Here is a 15,706-nt window from a genome sequence, read left to right on the forward strand (position 1 = left end):
AAGGTAAGGAAAAAATATAAATGTATATATATATACACACACATAATGTTGAGCTATAATGCATCATTCTTAAAAATACATGGGCTTCTGAGGTGGTGCTAGTGGTAAAGAACCTGTCTGCCAGTGCAGGGAATATAAGAGGCATGTTCTATCCCTGGGTTGGAAAGATCCCCTGAAAAGAGGGCATGGCAACCCACTCCAGTATTCTAGCCTGGAGAATCCCATGGACAGAGAAGCCATTTTGAGCATTTACTCCATTGCCTCTTTGGCCTGGTAATTAGGCTAAAGATGCGCATTATGAGTAAGTATCAGTTATAAAGTAGCCACCATTTTAATGAAGCAAGTTGGTTTATCAATCTACACGATGGTAGACTATGTTATAGAATTCAAAATTTCAACTTTAAGCAGCTCATTTTTTAAAAAGGATTTTCTTTTTCCTTAGTTTCCCAGCTATACTGCCAACTTCTCTAGTCCTTATGATCTCTTTAATCACTTCTGGATCTCCATTCTATAATAATCTATGCCTCATCTAGAATTTTACCAACTAGAAATTTTAATTGAGTCACAACCTATGTTTTGCTGGTGTGATATTAACTAACGTAATAACATACAGGCACTGAAAGATCCTAACAATGAGCGGAGTTCTTTAACATGCAATTAAAATGTGCGCATTTAAGTTATTTCTCATTGTATTAGTTTCCTGAAAATTAAAGAGAAATAAATGTATATCTGGTTGGATGAAATTGCATACTAACTTACAGTCTAGTTTACTTATATATAGCAATCTGTTGTTACTGTTTAACTGCTAAGTCCTGTCCCACACTTTTGTGACCCTAAGAATTGTAGCCCACGTGGTTCCTCTGTTCATGGAATTTCCCAGGCAAGAATACTGGAGTGAGGTGCCAGGTTGCCATTCCTTCTCCAGGGATCTTCTCGACCTAGGGATCGAACCTGCGTCTCCTACATTAGTAGCAGATTCTTTATCACTGAGCCAGCAGGAAAGCCATATAGCAGTTTACTTGATTGCAAATGGAACTAAACATGCTAACTATATTCATCAGTGTATAGAGGTAGAAAAATGCCTAAGGACATCTATCTGTCCTAGATACTGTCCTTAGTTGGACAAAGTCCTTATTTGTTAGAAAGTTAGGCCAAACAGTATTAAAAACAATGGGATTCCCAAGACTTTGGATTTCATAAGTCAGTTTAAAAATAACACCATGTTTTGTTGACAAACTTGTTTTGCCAAGAACAAGGTTTAAAAACCACTACCATGTACTATTTGCATTATTTAATACAAGAAAGAGCATATTATTATCAAAAGAACAGAAAGGGGAAAAAATTTAAAGAATAAAAATCTAAAGATAAATAACAATTACTCAAGAAAAGATAATCTGCAACCAGTGGTAGGCCACAGTCAGACATCCAGCTTGAATTAAGGAAAGGAAAGCAAAGCTCTGGGACTATATCAGATTTATCATCTGATGTACCTGTTGCTTTACCTAGTAAACATATTTATTGCCTACGAGCGTAGGTATCACTGCTTTCAATCCCATTTTGGAGAGGAGGAAATTAAGGTTCAGAGATACCAAATGACTTGCTCAAAAGTTCTTCTGAGTAGTATATGGTATAGCCTGCATTTGGAAGTTGCTTCCTGACTTATAAGCTCTTTATAACATACCAGGCTGACTCATAATTTATGAAGATTGTTGAACACATATAAAGGGTTCCAAGTACAACATTACCAAGTGCTATCTTTAAGTATTTCTTATCCATGCTATTCTGTGCATATGGACACCCATGTCTATTCAGCAACCCATACATAACACATTGTAAATCTGTGTAAGCAAAAGCCATAGCAAATAGGTGCAAAGCAAATAGCAGCTATATTACTTTATGAAAGTAACAAAGAAACCAAGAATATTTAATATGATTTCTTACAGGATTTTGTTACATCTATTTAAGTCTCCATTTAGAATTTTAATGGAATACATAAGACATGTATATATTCTAACCCTTCAAGAAGCCTCTGTGCAATGCCATCAATATATTCATTAATAGTGACAGCTTTACAACTGATGGCTCCAAACAGTCCCTAGAATGAAGATAATGAATAATGAAATGATAGATAATGAAACTTCATGATACTCAAATAACAAGGCCAAGTTCTTGATCTATCTCTTTTGTCAGTAGCTTCTCTCCAACTGCAATTAGCCATCTGACATCTGTTTCATTAGTCCATGGCAATAAAGAATATCTGATCTCACAAAGCGGCAACTCTCCAAAGTCTGTATAAAAGAGTCACACCATCAATTTGTTGTGTTCAATGTTAAATCTTGTGTGCTTGGAAAAGAAACTTCTAATTTAAATACTAAATCACCTACTTGTCTTCATCTTCAAGACTTTTATTACTGATCAAGAACTCCTAACCTCATTTCTATTATGATTTTACTATTTTGTTTGTACTATATCTTAACCTGTAAGAAAAATAACGGCCCCAGTATTAAGAACAAGAACTTAGAGGAAACCCTTTCACATACAAATGTAATGGAGATTTAAATATTTCAGCATCTGACTACATCCAGAACATTACACACGAAATAACATGTGAGATGCGTTTTCATTCTGTAAAAGTTACCAAAAACAGTATCAAAAAGCAATTCAAATGAAAATCAACTGTTCACTTTTCTTTCTTACTTCTAATTTACTCTGCAAATACCAAATACCATTGCAACACAATTAAAAAAAAAAAACAAGACTGTACAGAAATGTTTAAATTGAATTAAAAGCATGTGTTTGTTGAAACTGAGTGTCCTAATACTCACAAATATCATTTGTGGTTGGAAGAAGCAGAAAGGTGGATAACTCAGAGTGATCCAGACAAAAAATCCAACAGTACCAGGAAGACAGTAGTTTGTAAATTCAGTACAGATTGCCAATCAAATTCTATATATTTTAACATTTTAGGAAATGCAGATGTGACCATTTGAGAGGCATCTAAAGTACAAATTAAACAAAATGGAGGGGGAAGGGAACAACCTTTAAAACAATGATATGGCCATGCTGCTGCTGCCAAGTCACTTCCGTCGTGTCCGACTCTGTGTGACCCCATAGACGAAAGCCCACCAGGCTCCCCCGTCCCTGGGATTCTCCAGGCAAGAACACTGGAGTGGTTTGCCATTTCCTTCTCCAATGCATGAAAGTGCAAAGTGAAAGTGAAGCCGCTCAGTCGTGTCCGACCCTCAGAGACCCCATGGACTGCAGCATTCCAGGCTCCTCCGTCCATGGGATTTTCCAGGCAGGAGTACTGGAGTGGGGTGCCATTGGCCATAGGACATGACAAAAACTGGTTAGAACCAACTAGGTCCAAGATGGCAGAAAATTGAACCTCATCATATGCTCCCTGTAATACCTTAGTATCTAAATGATGCACCCACCAGCCCCATGACAGTTCTAGGCTAACCATAAAAGTTCAAGAAGTAGGTGGTGGCTTAATCCTGAAGCTGCTGCCCCTTCCCGAAATTAATTGGGATAATCCTCCCACTCATTAGCCTATGAAATTACCCAGCCCATAAAAAATAACCACACCATATTTTGAGGCTCTCTCACCTTCTGAGACGGCCCATACTCTGTGGAGTGGTGCTGTTGTTCAGTAACTAAGTCATGTCTGACTCCTTGCAACTTTATGGACTGTAGCAGGCCAGGCTCCCCTGTTCTTCACTATCTCCCGGAGTTTGCTCAGATTTACGTCCATTGAGTCAGTGATGCTCTTTAAGCATCTCATCTTCTGCTGCCCCCTTCTTTTGCTTCCCTCATAGCTTAGTTGGTAAAGAATCCACCTGCAATTAGGAGACCCCAGTTCAATTCCTGGGTGGGGAAGATCTGCTGGAGAAGGGATAAGTTACCCACTCCAGTATTCCTGGGCTTCCCTTGTGGCTCAGCTGGTAAAGAATCTGCCTGCAATGCAGGAGACATGGGTTCCATCCCTGAGTTGGGAAGATCCCCTGGAGAAGGGAAAGGCTACCTACTCCAGTATTCTGGCCTGGAGAATCCATGGACAGTCACAAAGATTCAGACATGACTGAGCAACTTTCACCTACTTACTCTTTTGCTTTCAGTCTTTTCTAGCATCAGGGTCTTTTCTAATGAATTGGCTGTTCACATCAGGTGGCCAAAGTATTGGAGCTTCAGCATCAGTCCTTCCAATGAATATTCAGGGTTGATTTCCTTTAGGATAGACTGGGTTGAACTCCTTGCAGACCAAGGGACTCTCAAGAGTCTTCTCCAGCACCACAATTCAGAAGCATCAATTCTTTGGTGCTGAGCCTTCTTTACGGTCCAATTCTCACATCCATACATGACTACTGAGAAAACCATAGCTTTGAGAGTGCGTACCTTTGTCAACAAAGTAATGTCTCTGCTTTTTAATATATTGTCTAGGTTCATCATAGCTTTCCTGCTAAGGGGTAAGCATCTTCTAATTTCATGGCTGTACTCGCTGTCTACAAGTCTGTTAAGTGTGTTTTTCTCTAAGTAAGTCCAGTTTTTAACCCATTACTTTGTCTCCAAATTCTTTCATGATGAAGCAAGAACCTTAAATTCACTGGCAACACAAACACTGCCTTTGAGTTGAGTTATAACAAAAATATAATATTTTGCTTATTTCTGATAATTAAAAATGGCTACTTGAGTAATAATTTTCACTCAAATTTTGGGCTTAGGTCTCCTTTAAAAGATATCTAAGAAAACTTACAGTGATGTCTATTTTTTGTTTTAACAAATATTCCCATATCCTTAGAAACTTTAAATATAAGCATTAGTTTTTCCTCCTCGGAAATAAGTCTCTGGGTATTTCCAGAACAAAATAATAGTGCTATCCCTATAATGCTAACACCTTGGCTCGAATGTTAAAGGAGTGATGCTGTTAAATTGGAACTCTAACCTTAATAAGATCAAACAAGAGCACGCTAGCAGTTAAGACTTCTGTCTATCAACTGAAATTAAACAACACCTTTACTTCTTAAAGAATACTGGACCTTAAAAAAAAAATACTGGCCCTTGACCTCTGACTCTATGTAAAAGTCCTATAAGCCAGACAAACTTAATGACCTATTTAAATATATTTTTCATCACTTTTATTGAAAATTTTGACTCAATTAAAAAACTAATGAGCTATCTACATTGTGTTTTTAGCTAGACCCATCACATACATTATCATTTCCCAACTAAATTTATTTCTAGATTATAAACTAACATTTTAACCCTAGACAGGACCTATGATAATCACTGAGTTATCTAACAAGCTGATAACTATAAATCTGCAGCCACATCAACAGTGGAAACAGTGGGAGACTTTATTTTCTCAGGGTCCAAAATCATCACAGATGGTGACTGCAGCCTTGAGTTAAAAAACACTTGCTCCTTGGAAGAAAAGCTATGACAAACCTAGACAGCACATTAAAAAGCAGAGATATTACTTTGCCAACAAAGGTCCATCTAGTTAAAGCTATGATTTTCTAGTAGTCATGTATGGATGTTGAGAGTTGGACCATAAAGAAAGCTGAGCAATGAAGAATTGATGCTTTTGAACTGTGGTGTTTGAAGGCAGGAGGAAAAGGGGATGACAGAGGATGAGTTGGTTGGATGGCATCACTGACTCAATGGACATGGGTTTGAGCAAAATCCAGTAGTTGTTGATGGACAGGGAAGCCTGGTGTGCTGCAGTCCATGGGGTCGCAAAGAGTTGGACACTACTGAGGAACTGAACTGAGATGGCATTTGTGCACAGGTAATGTGAAATGAGAAAAGGAGAAAAGGAAAGATATAAGCATCTGAATGCAGAATTCCAAAGAATAGCAAAAAGAGATAAGAAAGCCTTCCTCAGCGATCAATGCAAAGAAATAGAGGAAAACAACAGAATGGGAAAGACTAGAGATCTCTTCAAGAAAATTAGAGATACCAAGGGGACATTTCATGCAAAGATGGGCTCAATAAAGGACAGAAGTGGTATGGACCTAACAGAAGCAGAAGATATTAAGAAGAGGTGGCAAGAATACACAGAAGAACTGTACAAAAAAGATCTTCACGACCCAGATAATCACGATGGTGTGATCACTGACCTAGAGCCAGACATCCTGGAATGTGAAGTCAAGTGGGCCTTAGGAAGTATCACTACAAACAAAGCTAATGGAGGTGATGGAACTCCAGTTGAGCTATTCCAAATCCTGAAAGATGATGCTGTGAAAGTGCTGCACTCAATATGCCAGCACATTTGGAAAACTCAGCAGTGGCCACAGGACTGGAAAAGGTCAGTTTTCATTCCAATCCCAAAGAAAGGCAATGCCAAAGAATGCTCAAACTAACGCACAATTGCACTCATCTCACACACTAGTAAAGTAATGCCCAAAATTCTCCAAGCCAGGCTTCAGCAATACATGAACCGTGAACTTCCTGATGTTCAAGCTGGTTTTAGAAAAGGCAGAGGAACCAGAGATCAAATTGCCAACATCTGCTGGATCATCGAAAAAGCAAGAGAGTTCCATAAAAACATCTATTTCTGCTTTACTGATTATGCCAAAGCCTTTGACTATGTGGATCACAATAAACTGTGGAAAATTCGGAAAGAGATGGGAATACCAGACCACCTGACCTGCCTCTTGAGAAATCCGTATGCAGGTCAGGAAGCAACACTTAGAACTGGACATGGAACAACAGATTGGTTCCAAATAGGAAAAGGAGTACATCAAGGCTGTATATTATCACCCTGCTTATTTAACTTATATGCAGAATACATCAGGAGAAACACTGGACTAGAAGAAACACAAGCTGGAATCAAGATTGCCGGGAGAAATATCAATAACCTCAGATATGCAGATGACACCACCCTTATGGCAGAAAGTGAAGAGGAACTCAAAAGCCTCTTGATGAAAGTGAAAGTGGAGAGTGAAAAAGTTGGCTTAAAGCTCAACATTCAGAAAACGAAGATCATGGCATCTGGTCCCATCACTTCATGGCAAATAGATGGAGAAACAGTGGAAACAGTGTCAGACTTTATTTTTTTGGGCTCCAAAATCACTGTAGATGGTGACTGCAGCCATGAAATTAAAAAATGCTTACTCCTTGGAAGGAAAGTTATGACCAACCTAGATAGCACATTCAAAAGCAGAGACATTACTTTGCCAACAAAGGTCCGTCTAGTCAAGGCTATGGTTTTTCCTGTGGTCATGTATGGATGTGAGAGTTGGGACTGTGAAGAAGGCTGAGTGCTGAAGAATTGATGCTTTTGAACTGTGGTGTTGGAGACTCTTGAGAGTCCCCTGGACTGCAAGGAGATCCAACCAGTCCATTCTGAAGATCAGCCCTGGGATTTCTTTGGAGGGAATGATGCTAAAGCTGAAACTCCAGTACTTTGGCCACCTCATGCGAAGAGTTGACTCATTGGAAAAGACTCTGATGCTGGGAGGGATTGGGGGCAAGAGAAGGGGACGACAGAGGATGAGATGGCTGGATGGCATCACTGACTCAATGGACGTGAGTCTGGTCGAACTCCGGGAGATGGTGATGGACAGGGAGGCCTGGCGTGCTGCGATTCATGGGGTAGCGAAGAGTCGGACACAACTGAGCGACTGAACTGAACTGAACTGAATGTGAAATGTGGGGGAAATCGTTTTGAAGTGGAGCACTCTGGTCACTGAGAGAAAACAGTGAAAGAGAGAACAGTGAGATTTTATTAAAAAGAACAGACTTTAACTGGATTTGGCAATATTGCATGGGCAAAAGTGCCACAGAGCAAAGACTCACAGCAAGTGCCTTTAATTGTCAATAAAATGACACTGCTTCAATCAGTGAAATTCTCCGTTGATTCAAGATGGGTAAACAAAAACAATAAACATAATTAGGGGCCAGCTATGCCACATGCAAATTATTTGGCTTTGTGCAAGGCACTAATATTCCTTGGGACTCAGTGTCTTTATCTGTTAAAAAAAAAATGGAGGACCGAGGCTAATGATAACCCCTATGAGTGACTTAGAAGAGACTAAGTTCTCCAAAAACCTTTAATATGAAGGTCTAAGACATCCACAGAAATCCTAGAATATTTGTTAAAAAGTTGTACTTTTTAACAGCTCAAGTACACATCTCCTATCCATACCTATCTTTCTCCCCATTCAGGAGGACTTAAATAAGTTCTCGTGCTGCCACCAGCTCAGCCTGGAAAGAACCCCAGGATTCTTTTAGGCTTTGGATTCTCTCTCTGACTATACCATCTTTACATGGGTGGTCATATACTTAAATGCATTAACTCCTAAAAACTATAATTAAAGCAGATTACCATTATGTGAAATATTAACTACAGAGTTGGGCAAGACTGAAGTGACTTAGAATGCATGTATGCATTGGAGGAGAAAATGGCAGCCCACTCCAGTGTTCTTGCCTGGAGAATCCCAGGGATAGAGCCTGGTAGGCTGCCGTCTATGGGGTCGCACAGAGTCAGACACGACTGAAGTGACTTACTGTTAAATTTGCCTGCCTGGAAATCACTAACAAAACCCAATGAGTGAATAGGAAAAACCCAATGAATAGTGAACTAAAGATGTTGATTAAATAGGATAGAAGAATAGGATAATGAATTATAAAGTAGGGAGAAGTGAGCAATGCCTAAATAGACACCCCAAGGAATCTAAAGTTACTGCCTCTGTCTCTAGCTCTTTAATAGATTTTTCAGAAACTAAGAAAATAATTTAAAAGTACAATTGACCAAAATTTCTTTTTCTGCAAAGAAAGTAACTGCTTCCTAATCAAGAAGTTTATATATTTGACAATGCAGTATACCTTCTAACCCAGTAAGTTTGCAAAGTCAGCCTGACAACCATCTTTCTTAAAAATATGCCTCTGGGGGTTTTCCCGGACAGTCCAGTGGTTAAGACTCTGTACTTTCATTGCAGGGAGCATGGGTCTGAGCCCTGGTTGGGAAACTAAGATCTTGCATGCCTCAGTGAGTGGCTAAAAGAAAAAGCCTTTGAAGCCCATTAAGTAGCTGACTAAAAATACACCATGCAAAGTTCTTTAAACATCTTATTTCCTAAAGGTCTTCCCGAGACCTGGGTTCAATCCCGGGGTTGGGAAGATCCCCTGAAGAAGTAACAGCTACTCACTCTAGTATTCTGGCCTGGAGAATTCCAAGAAGGGCCTTTGGAGGTAATTAGGATTGGATAGGAGTCATGAGAGTTAAGCCCTCATGAATGGGATGTGGGATAAGTGCTCTTATAAGAGTCACAAGAAAGCTTACAACCTCTCTCTGTTCTCTGCCCTGTGAGGATACAATGAGAAGGATGTCCTCTGCAACCCAGAAGATGGACCTCACCAGAAACTGACCATGCTGGCACCCTGATCTTAGAATTACAGTCTCCAGAACTGTGGGAAATAAATTTTTGTTGTTCATGAGGTTTCCTAGGTGGCTTAGATGATAAAGAATCTGCCTGCAACGCAGGAGACCCAGGTTTGATCCCTGAGTCAGGAAGATCCCCTGGAGAAGGGCATGACATTCCACTCCAGTATTCTTGCCTGATGAATTCCATGGACAGAGGAACCTGATGGGCTACAGTCCATTGGGTTGCACAGAGTCGGACATGACTGAATGACTAAAACATGCACGTGCATAAGCCCAGTTTATGGTACTTTCTTATAGCAGCCTGAACTAAGATAATATCTAACAAACATGAAAGTGTAAATATAAAAAAATTTTTATGAGTACAAAGGTTTTATTTCTTATCTCAACTCCTTTAATTAATTATTGATCCAATCTGTGATTTCACTGAATGTCTCATCTAAAATTTACTATTATAACAATAAAGATTATTATTTTCTCCCCTCAAGGAGTTTATGTTTCTAAGGAAGTACAACTAATTGATAGCCATAGTAAATATGGGCTTCTAAAATTTTTTTCCCACTCTACTAATTAGTTTAAAAAAATGCCCTTGGGTTTAAATCTGCAAAGGAGAACAAATAACTGCTTTTTGTAAAAAACAAACCAATCAGACATGATTATTTTATTCTCTTGATCCTTGATACTCATGATGGACTTAGAAATACGGAATATTTTTAATAATAATCTTAAAAAAAAAAGAGAAAATTCTCTCTATGTCTCAATTATCGTGCCTTTCTTTACTTTTTAATTAGTTAAGGAGACCTCTGTTTAATAAATTCTTAGAATCTAGCTATCATTTATATTAGATTTTCCTTAAAACATAGATATATAGGATGATTGGTCTTTAAAATATATTTAAAACATTGAAATCTCAAAGAAATATTGAATAGAAAATGTTGTAACAAAATTTAAATTAAAAATGATTACAAATATTTATACTATGATCCCAATTTTAACTTTTAAAAAATGCTAAGAATGGAAAGATACACATTAAAATGTTGTCAGTCATTTTCTCTAATTAAGAGTTTTTCCATTATTTTTCTTTTTGTCTTTTGAATTTTTAACAAAGAACCTGTACTTTATGTAATCAGAGGAAACATTTATATTAACTTCAGTTTATTTTAAATAAAATATACATAACCTGTTATAAACATATTTCTATAAAAGTGTGATGTTGAAAAATAATAAAATGCATCAATCTGATTTCTCAGAAAATTAAAGTCTGAAGATTTTAACTTTCTCAAAAGGCAGAGTTGTTTCCCTGTACAAGCACTCACTCTGCTGGTGACAAAGAGAATGTACTTACATTCTGCCAGTTTGGAAGTAATTGCATTATTTGCTTCAAACACCAGAGGGCAGGGTTTTCACTATGAAATGTATACCTGTGGCGGATTCATTTTGATATTTGGCAAAACTAATACAATTATGTAAAGTTTAAAAATAAAATAAAATTAAAAAAAAAATTTATCACTATGTTATATACCTTTTTTGGGTCTGTGGTTTCCGTTAATCTGTGATCAAATGCCACTGTATTTATTATGTTTTTTTGGACTGTACTTCTATTTAGTATATATGGATCAATTAAAATTACAGTTTGACTCAAGATAAAGCTGAAGATAAAGTTGGAAAAGTAGAGCAGGGTCACTTGGGGAAGGCCTGTTAGGTTATTCTTGGGAGTCAGACTTGCTTTTGAGCTAATAGCTGATTTATCATATATAAAATTGGACTTCCCAATTTTGGGTGACTCAGGCTTCCCTAGTGGCTTCAGAGGGCTTCCCTAGTGGCTCAGACGGTAAAGCCTCTGTCTGTAATGCAGGAGACCCAGGTTCGATCCCTGGGTTGGGAAGATCCCCTGGAGAAGGAAATGGCAGCTCACTCCCGTATTCTTGCCTGGAGAATCCCATGGACTGCGGAGCCTGGTAGGTTACTGTCCATGGGGTCGAAAAGAGTCAGACATGACTGAGCGACTTCACTTTCACTTTCAGACAATAAAGAATTTGCCTGCAATGCAGGAGACCAGGGTTCAATCCCTGGTTTGGGAAGATCTTCTGAAGAAGGGAATGGCAATCCACTCCAGTATCCTTGCCCGGAAAAATTCCATGGACAGAGGAACCTGGGGGACTACAGTCCATGGGATCACAAAGAGTCAGACACGAATGAGCAACTAAGACATACACCTATGTAAAATGAACTTCTACTTATCAATATGTAAGTCTCTGATCTGACACTATCTCATATTTGAATAACTAATAAAGACATTGAAAACTGAGGTCCATCACTACTGGTTCTAGTCTAATAAAAAATGCAAAGATAAATTTTAGGAAATTAGTTAAATGTTCTTAGAATTCCAGATCCTTAAAGGAACACTGAAATGCTTTTTTCTAACTCTAAAAGCTTCTAACATATGAGTCTTAGGAATTCTGGTGATAGTGGAAGTGAAGCTGAAAGGGAAAATATTCCAGGAAGAAAGAACAGCAAGAGCAAAGCCAAAAGTTCACAGTTTGTTTAGAGAATGTCAGGGTAATTTGGTAATGGCTATGAGAAAGGGAGCACTGGAGAAAAAGCTGAAGATAAAGTTGGAAAAGAAGAGCAGGGCACTTGAGGAAGGCCTGTTAGGCTATACTTGGGAGTCAGACTTGCTTTTGAAAGAACTGAGAAAGCCACTTAACTTTTAAACAAGGGAACTGTGACTAAGATCTGTTTTTTATAAAGGCTGTAACACACAGGACAAATCAGAGTGAGAGCCTGGGAGCAGGGGACTCCAAGGAGTCAAGTACCCCAGCCAAGACTTTAAATGGGGCAAAAACACCGTGGGTGCTAGGACAAAGTTTTCCAATAACACCTCAAAAGGCAAGAATGAGTAGGCTTGCTGAAGAGCTAAATAGAGTGAAAAAGGGTTTCAGGCCCTTGATAAGTAGGTGGATACTTATGTCTTAGACTGAAAGTTTTAACAATTCTAAGTGCCAGGTGCTTTCTGACTCCAGGTGGCAAAATCTACTAAATACCTGGAAATATAGGACTAGAATTCAGGGGAGAAGTGAGACATAAAAAAAAAATAAAATTAAGGTCTTTTTTGTGTGACTTATTGTAGCATCTATATTAGACTCACACCCTCATTAAAGTTAACTGGTTGATGTCAATGAGCAGCAATAGAAAGTAACTCTGAATTGAATACTTAGCAAAATCAACTTTTGAACTGAATGTCACCCATGTAAATTATGTGAGGGCACTGCACCTTTACATATAACTTAGTTTATATTATTAATTAATCATTATCCACTCAAAACACATACAGAAGATTTATTGGCAAGTATGTGATTTATGTTACATATATAGATAGGGATTTATTAAGATGTCTTAAATAAACTTACACATTTCATTTAAAGTGAAGTCAACATTTTTAAAGATATATTTATAAGACAGAAAAATGAATTTAAAAATAACAAAGATCATTAGTAACTATCATTAGTATTAAACTTCTTATTTACAGAGTGCCTCAAACAGATTTCATGAGTTGTCCCTGGGGTGGGCAGGACCTGGTAGTAACAACAGTACCAAGTATAATACTCTTGATAACATGTATCATTAATAGAATTTATTTTCTACTCTTCTCCCACTTCTTCCAACCTTAGTTTGTAGGATAAACTAGAGATCTTCAATGCTCTCATTTGGAAAATTGTATTTAAAACCCAAGTATTCCTAACATAAACTAGATTAGAATACTGATTACCAAATTTTCTGAAACTCTTTGAAACAGAAAATACAGACCAAAGAAATTTAATGTTCCACTACAAAACAAATCTAATATTGTCTAGATATATAAATTGGGGGGGTATGCCATAAATGCTTGCTAATTATTACAGAGTTTAAATCTGAGGAAAATTTCAATCCAATTATTTTAAGTCTAACCTATCCAAGCATGAATTTTTAATTCAGCCTTCAGAAACTGTTTCAAATGAAATTTCATCCCAAAAGGATTAATAGCTGTCAAAGTTTCATACATCTTAGATTATTTTTTGAATTTAATTTTTAAAAACACCTCTGCATTATCTACATATAGAGTTTAAAATCGGAGAAGGCGATGGCACCCCACTCCAGTACTCTTGCCTGGAAAATCCCATGGATGGAGGACCTGGTGGGCTGCAGTCCATGGGATCGCAGAGTCGGGCACGACTGAGCGACTTCACTTTCACTTTCCACTTTCATGCATTGGAGAAGGAAATGGCAACCCACTCCAGTGTTCTTGCCTGGAGAATCCCAAGGACAGGGGAGCCTGGTGGGCTGCTGTCTATGGGGTCGCACAGTACAGAGTCGGACACAATTGAAGCAACTTAGCAGCAACAGCAGAGTTTAAAATATTCTTCTCCACTTATCTAAAGACGGAGCCAAGCTGTACTTTATAAAGATTGGGACCTCAACATATTATTTCAAAAATAAGCAGCCTCTTCTTCTATTTTAGTATGTTCAACAGAGCTGGAATGGGTTGGAAAAAAAAAAACAAAAAAACAAAAAAAGAAACAGGAATACTTACTTGAACCTGGCAGGTGAAAGAGGAGTAGGAGGAAACATTCCTGGTTCAAAAGAATCAAAGTAAGTCACTGTCCAAGAAAAGCTGCAGCAGGAGAATCCAGCAGTTAGGGATATTATAAGTAGACTCCAGAATCCTTAATAGGGAAAGAGGAGAAAACTTGAATTATTAACACCAAAGCAATTAAATTAACTCAGATCATGTTCAGAAGATCATACATATTTCTAATCTTTTAAATTATATCTAAGTGATAAAAGAGATATGAGCCTTGAAGAAAATCTTTTGTGGAAGTGTAAAATATTAAAGCACAACTAGAAGTCATATCAATGAATATTTTAATTCAATTATAATTTACTATGTGGAAAAGAATACAAATTCAACTTAAAGCTTTTATCTTCAGTTTTATATAACTGAAACTGTGGGGAAAATGTCAAAACACTTCACTGTTAAAATGTCCTGACATTTTTAATTTAACTCTGTGATCACAGCTTGCTACTTTTTATTACTTAGTACTAAGTGATCCTTGAGAAACCTGTATGCAGGTCAGGAAGCAACAGTTAGAACTGGACATGGAACAACAGACTGGTTCCAAATAGGAAAAGGAGTACGTCAAGGCTGTATATTGTCACCCTGCTTATTTAACGTATATGCAGAGTACATCATGAGAAACACTGGGCTGGAAGAAGCACAAGCTGGAATCAAGGTTGCAGGGAGAAATCTCAGTAACTTCAGATATGCAGATGACACCACCCTTATGGCAGAAAGTGAAGGAGGAGAGTGAAAAAGTTGGCTTAAAGCTGAACATTCAGAAAACTAAGATCATGGCATCCGGTCCCATCACTTCATGGGAAATAGATGGGGAAACAGTGGAAACAGTGTCAGACTTTATTTTTGGGGGCTCCAAAATCACTGCAGATGGTGACTGCAGCCATGAAATTAAAAGACGCTTACTCCTTGGAAGGAAAGTTATGACCAACCTAGATAGCATATTCAAAAGCAGAGACATTACTTTGCCAACAAGTAATGTAATCTAGTCAAGGCTATGGTTTTTCCAGTGGTCATGTATGGATGGGAGATTTGGACTGTGAAGAAAGCTGAGTGCCAAAGAATTGATGCTTTTTAACTGCGGTGTTGGGAGAAGACACTTGAGAGTCCCTTGGGCTGCAAGGAAATCCAACCAGTCCATCCTAAAGGAGATCAGTCCTGGGTGTTCATTGGAAGGACTGATGCTGAAGCTGAAACTCCAATACTTTGGGCACCTCATGCAAAGAGTTGACTCATTGGAAAAGACTCTGATGCTGGGAGGGATTGGGGGCAGGAGAAGGGGACAACAGAGGATGAGATGGCTGGATGGCATCACTGACTCGACGGACATGAGTTTGAGTGAACTCCGGGAGTTGGTGATGGACAGGGAGGCCTGGCATGCTGCGATTCATGAGGTCGCAGAGTCGGGAGACGACTGAGCGACTGAATTGAACTGATCCCTTTCTTTCCATACCATGAACTTTTGACATATGAATTAATTTTATTAGTGTCTACTCTTTATAACTTTCCTACCAACATTACAAACCTAATCTGATTCCTTAACTTTGCTCGGTACATGAAGAAATGTTACTTTCCAATTTATAAATGGGCTGGGATCCTAGATTTTCATTTACACTGTAACTGTAATTTACAAGAGATACCAAATCAAAAAGAACAGTACTACAACGAGCTGGAAGAGGAAAGATTTAAGATATGGAACAATGTGGGGA

General features: G+C 38.2%; 1 protein-coding gene and 1 non-coding gene across 3 annotated transcripts in view; one reads left to right on the forward strand and one right to left on the reverse strand.

Annotated features, from left to right (window-relative positions):
- The window catches only part of ARL6IP6 (ADP ribosylation factor like GTPase 6 interacting protein 6), a 68,839-nt gene that overhangs the window by 43,245 nt on the left and 9,888 nt on the right, over nt 1-15,706 (reverse strand). For both annotated transcript variants that reach the window (XM_044935317.2, XM_006055825.4), the window contains exon 3: nt 13,956-14,088. In XM_044935317.2, coding sequence (XP_044791252.1) covers nt 13,956-14,088 — 133 coding nt within the window. The remainder of the gene's footprint in view (nt 1-13,955; nt 14,089-15,706) is intronic.
- TRNAY-GUA lies at nt 11,199-11,270 on the forward strand. Its single transcript has one exon. It is a non-coding gene; the product is annotated as a tRNA-Tyr (tRNA).

This window comes from Bubalus bubalis, chromosome 2 (genome assembly GCF_019923935.1).
Source record: "Bubalus bubalis isolate 160015118507 breed Murrah chromosome 2, NDDB_SH_1, whole genome shotgun sequence".
In the NCBI taxonomy this organism is placed as follows: domain Eukaryota; kingdom Metazoa; phylum Chordata; class Mammalia; order Artiodactyla; family Bovidae; genus Bubalus; species Bubalus bubalis.